Here is a 5,353-nt window from a genome sequence, read left to right on the forward strand (position 1 = left end):
GTATTTGTTTCTCTGTCTTCATCCCTGGGCAGAGAGAATACGCAAAGGGGAAGGCTCTCTCATAGTTCTTTCAAGGCATTTCAGTTCTCCAAAAGAAAAAGCTGGATAGTCATGTCTCAGCACCAGAAACTAAGCACACTTATCTCCAACTGCCATGAACTGCATTGGTAAGCAGTTTTCTAGATATGCGAGGGAAAAGTGACTCTCTCCCAGTATCAGAAGCAGCATTCAAGATATAAGCACAGATTTCTAATAGGACAGCTGCAACTTTAACTGGAATTGCAAGAAACTGTGTATACACTTCTCATACTAGCTTCTTGAAAAAGCCTTGTGAAAAGCAGAAAGCAGTCCCAAAACATAGAAAAGGCAGCAGTTGTTTGGAGAATTAGTTTTAACTGTTCTGGGGACAGTAACAAAACCAGTGGAGCCATCTTTTAATTTTGAAGATCAGCAGCAACACGGCTGCACCAGGAAGGACGTGAATGCCGTAAACTGTGTTCCTTGGGTCAAACAGACCTCCAGCCAACACAGGCTTGAACGGGCAGGACCAAATTGCAAGATTCAGGTACTTGTGTAGAAGAAAATCCCTCTGGCTCCAGTGGGGTTCATGCTTCAAACAGCACACAGGCAGTCCAGACAAAACAACAGCTTGTTCTGCCCCACAAATCTGCATGCATCTTCTTTCAGGCTTCACAGGTCACAAGGAAACACTCCATGAGACTGAGTCACTGAAAATGATAGCAAATAGATATAAAAGGTCTCTGGTCAGTCACATACTCCCCTCATCAGTCCCAATGGAAAAGCCTGATGGTGATTATTACAGGGTAACTGGATATAAGACATATGAAAGTATGTTAGAATGAGTTTATCCTGACTCATGTGGTCATTTTTTTTTCCTGTACTCTTTTCCCTTCAAGCATGTTACAGACTCTTCTGTCCTTGAACAGGCAGAGAGCAGGCAAAGAAAAATTGGAGAGTGAATTCTGTATGTCTTAACAGAGAAGATGTTAGCACAGGAGGAAGGGTTTTTGTTACTAGGAAACTTGCAACTACTTGGTCAGCTCGCTTTCTGACAGCCAGTGGAACTGTGCTGCTTTTCCCAAGCACGTGGTAAGCAGTAGGAAAGATGTCTGGCAGCACAGTTTGCAAAGCCTATATTCCCTAAATTGACCCATTGACACCAATTTGGTGACTAACATGTCATGAAACAAGAACTAAAGAATTATAGAGCTCTTTTTGAGTAATTCAAAGTTTGTTACTCGGGTTTTGAGGTTGTGTAGTGTTTTATGTATCAAAAAAATCCTTCTGTCATCAGCAGTTGTTGCAATATGATGAAGTTAGGATACGTTTCTCAATAAGTGCTGCCTAAATAGATTCAACAAATAAACATGAGCTGTGTCTCTGCAGGTGTGGCATTTATTTCACATTCTCTTTCAGTATTGCAATGCTGTTTGCTGGATTTACAGGCAGGGATTTTTTTTAGAAGAAGTAGTCACTGGTAGATTATTATCTTCAAAGCAATATATTCCTCATTTTAAAATGCTTAAGAATTTGGCAGAGAATTTAGCTAACTTCTTAATCTACAGAGACTGGCTGAAGTTATTGATATTTTGATATTTGTCTATTTTCTGAAGTTAAATCTGCTCCGTGCTTTTCTTTGATAATAGGATATTGATACAAATTTTTTCTCTAATCATTCTTGCTCCCAGAGGAATGCATCAAGTTCTGGTGTTAATTATTTTGTTTTGCTTTCCCAACAGAGTTCTGGGTATTGGACTCTTCATTCTGGTGCTGGCAATTTTACTTGTCTTTGGCTGCTGGTATTACAAAAGACGCAGTGGCTATAAAAGTCTGCAGGTAAGCATGGCACCTCACTTTCTAGCATGCTGTTATTTTGACAAAATATTATCATTATTTGCATTACATTAATGCAGAGTAGATCGAATCTGTAGTAGGAGGTCATTGTCTCAGGCAATATATACACTGACACATACACGGGTAAAACCAGACAATACGAAACAGACTTTGCATTGAAGATCTCAGTCAAAGAGGTAAAGAGGAAGCAGAAGCATAGGGAGATGGAGTCAGTTGCCCAACTTTGCACAACACATCAGTGAAAAAACCGATCTCAGGGAAACATTATATTGCATATTTATGCAAACCCAAGATGTGTTCAGTGTATTTTCATTTAAATAAAAATAACATATTCACTACTCATATGACTTACCCTAAATAAGGACAGATATGATTAGAGTAAATCAAGGAAGAGAAGAAAAATGTTACAAGTAAATATTATGTTCAAGTATGGGTGATGCATGATTTATTATATAAAAGTTGACTTGAAGTTTTAAGATTCACAAAAAAGCACAGCAGGTTTGAGATTTGCTTTCTAAATACTACTTTTAAAAAAATTCTTTGTGTGTTCTTAAAAACTTTATAAAAAAGCTACAATCCTTCTCATAACATCTGTTGTTAGAAGTCTCAAAGCTTTGTCCTTGAATTCCTGCTCTCTCCCATGAAAGGTAGGCCACTTTTAACCCTTTAAAGTGACAGCTTTATCCGATTATATGTTTTACAGTATCTTTTAGTTATCCTAATATTTCAAAAAAGATGTAACCATCTGGAAGTAAAAAACATACCTCTCATCTCAGTCAGCAAATCCATTTCCTTGCTGTTTCCGATAACTTTCTCCTGTTACCTTTCCAGTGATCTATCTTCATAGTGAAATGCTGCAAAAATGAAGGTAAATACACAAAAAAACCTTCAAAAAAGCAAACCAGAATTCTTTCATTTCTGCTTTGTACATCATTGCAAGAAGCACATACTTTTTTAATTCTTCTCATTGCAGATTGCTGCTTTCTGATTTTGAAAATCAAATTTTTGTTAAGCTTTTTGGCTAGGGGAGAACTGGTACAGAATGTATACAAAAGAAATGGTGTAAAATTGGAAAACGGAAAAAAAAAAAAAAAGGTTGGAGATTAAAGAACGAAATGGGTGGGATAAAAAGAAGGAGGCATTCAGGTATGTGAGAAGGTGTCAGTTTCTGCAGCAGTCCTGGACCTAAAAAATGTGATCCTCTTTTTTCTGGCAGTGTAATTAGACAATACAGGAGGGATAGTATCTCTCAGCAGAGAAGGCAGAAAGTGATAGGAAGATTAGCTCTCTTACTTGCTGACATTGTGTCTGGCCCTAATCCCAGTTTCTAATACATACGGTAAATGTGCTGTCAAATATTAAATGTTGCATAATTTGCTCCAACTTCACATTCTCTTTTTCCTTTCTTCTTCCCCGTATTTCTTTATGATCTGTTACAGAGCAAAAGCTCTAGTGTGGGCACGATACGAACCATGGTAGGTGAGGGAAGAATACTGGACTGCAAAATGGCTCTGCAGGAGTACAGAAACTTTAATCCTGTGGTAAGATGTAACTCAAGGTTTCATTTATTCACAACATATTAAGACATGCTGAGACAATCTTGGTAAACAGTCACTTGCTGATTATTTCTTTCTTGGGCTGTGCTCTCCAGATGGGTCTTTAATGCCTCTACATTAACTTAAAAAGTAGTATTTTGACCATTTTTACTGTGAAATGGGTTTTAAAAATCTACTATTAAGAATTATTCTTTTAAAAAATTCTTTGACCTACCTTTATTCTTAAGTTGCACAATCATCATGCAAACTGTAAGAATGATGTAACACCTGAATGCAGAAATATACTATACCATTCTGACAAACAACAAATGGACTGTGTCTGGCATACTCTACCCTGACAAGGATTATCAGGAAACATAAAATTTCAAGGTTTTAGCTTCTTGAATCGTTATGGAAAGATGGACATTCAAACCTATAATTTTAAAAAAGTTCAAATAACTGATAAATATGTATGTCAAGTTATGGGTGTGTTCAAATAATTTTAGAATAGGGAAAAGGCTAATTTACAACTAATTTTAAATAAACTGTCTAAATTGTTAACATGGGAAATCAGACAACATACCTGCATCAAGACTCTTGAGAAAAAGAAAAGTTTCAATATTAGTCTGAATTCTCAGTATTAAAAAAAAAAAAAAAACAACTTGCTTTTTAAAAAAAATCCTGTCCTTTTAACACTGAAACTTCTCTCTTTAGATGAATAATACAAACAGAATTAATTTAACCTGATGCAAAACCAAAAAACTTATTAGCAAAATCTAACCTTAAAAACCCTCACATAATGAATGAGTTGAGCTATGTTAAGGTGTAGTGCCATACCTGATATGAAGGTAGATAGCTTGCTGCATCTTTAATGCAATTTTCTTGTACCTCCATTGTTTTTTCAATCTTTCATACCTATTTTCCTTACCATAGGTGCCTGATGCTCCACCAGCTTATGACAAAATTGCTGCAGATCAGTCACCGCCACCTTATTCACCATGATAACATGGGAACTTAAACTCTAAACATACCAATTCAGTTTCTTCATGCTCTCTCAATTTCCTGTACTTTCTTAAAGCTAAAATAATTTTTTAAAAAAATCACATGCTTTCATTAGCAGTTACTGAAATATTCCTGCTTAATTTACAGAACTAGTGCTTGAAATGCCTCAATAAATCTGAACATGCTTTTATTTCAAGTTTTTCATTTCCTGTGGTCAGATTAACACACTGTACTCAAGTCTGTGCATCTTGCATCCTTCATAGTTCTACCAACAGTAAGTACACAGCAGTAAGTACTCTACGAGTAGAAAGTGTCAGCACCTCTACTTTCACCTTTCCCACTTAGTCTCCATTTCTTTAAAAAAGAAATAAACTATTCCCTAGAATGCAATGTACAAGAATCGGTCATAAAATGGACAAAGACTAACCATTCTCACCACCAGCAGTTCTACCATTAGTTCTAAAACTAACCTGCAAAAAGTAACTATGTTTTACAACAGGCTTTTACCTCACATCACTTGTTTATGTGCCTGTAGTGAAATAATTCCTGTAAAACACGATCCAGGCAACCGAGGAATTTCTGCTTGGAGTCAAGTTTATTTCCTAACAATCAATGGGTATAATGATGATCACCTTCAGTTTCCTTCTGGCAGTCTTGTGAGAAAGCAAAAGAATTTGGTAGATAGAGAGTTTTACGTGTTCTAACATGTTTTATGTGTTTCTAACATGATGAAACAACATGAGAAAATGTGTAAAGCCCACATTCCTAGAACAGACTAATTTTTCCAGGTTGACAGAACACTAGCAGTAATAGAAAACAAAGAATTTTGATACACGTAAATTAGGCTACATAGGCAGTTATTGTTTACTCAGACTTTTTTGGTTATGGTTTACTGGTCAGATACTCAAGATTATATGCAGATCAACAAATTTATACACAAG

General features: G+C 36.1%; 1 protein-coding gene across 2 annotated transcripts in view; it reads left to right on the top strand.

Moving 5' to 3' along the window:
- The window catches only part of MLANA (melan-A), a 6,693-nt gene extending 2,001 nt beyond the window's left edge, over positions 1-4,692 (top strand). For both annotated transcript variants that reach the window (XM_026866815.1, XM_026866814.1), the window contains exons 3-5: positions 1,761-1,857; positions 3,315-3,416; positions 4,344-4,692. In XM_026866815.1, coding sequence (XP_026722616.1) covers positions 1,761-1,857; positions 3,315-3,416; positions 4,344-4,412 — 268 coding nt within the window. In that variant the 3' untranslated portion in view covers positions 4,413-4,692. The remainder of the gene's footprint in view (positions 1-1,760; positions 1,858-3,314; positions 3,417-4,343) is intronic.
- The last annotated feature ends 661 nt before the right edge of the window (positions 4,693-5,353 follow it).

The sequence above is a fragment of the Athene cunicularia genome (genome assembly GCF_003259725.1).
Source record: "Athene cunicularia isolate RWA chromosome Z unlocalized genomic scaffold, athCun1 chrZ_part4, whole genome shotgun sequence".
In the NCBI taxonomy this organism is placed as follows: domain Eukaryota; kingdom Metazoa; phylum Chordata; class Aves; order Strigiformes; family Strigidae; genus Athene; species Athene cunicularia.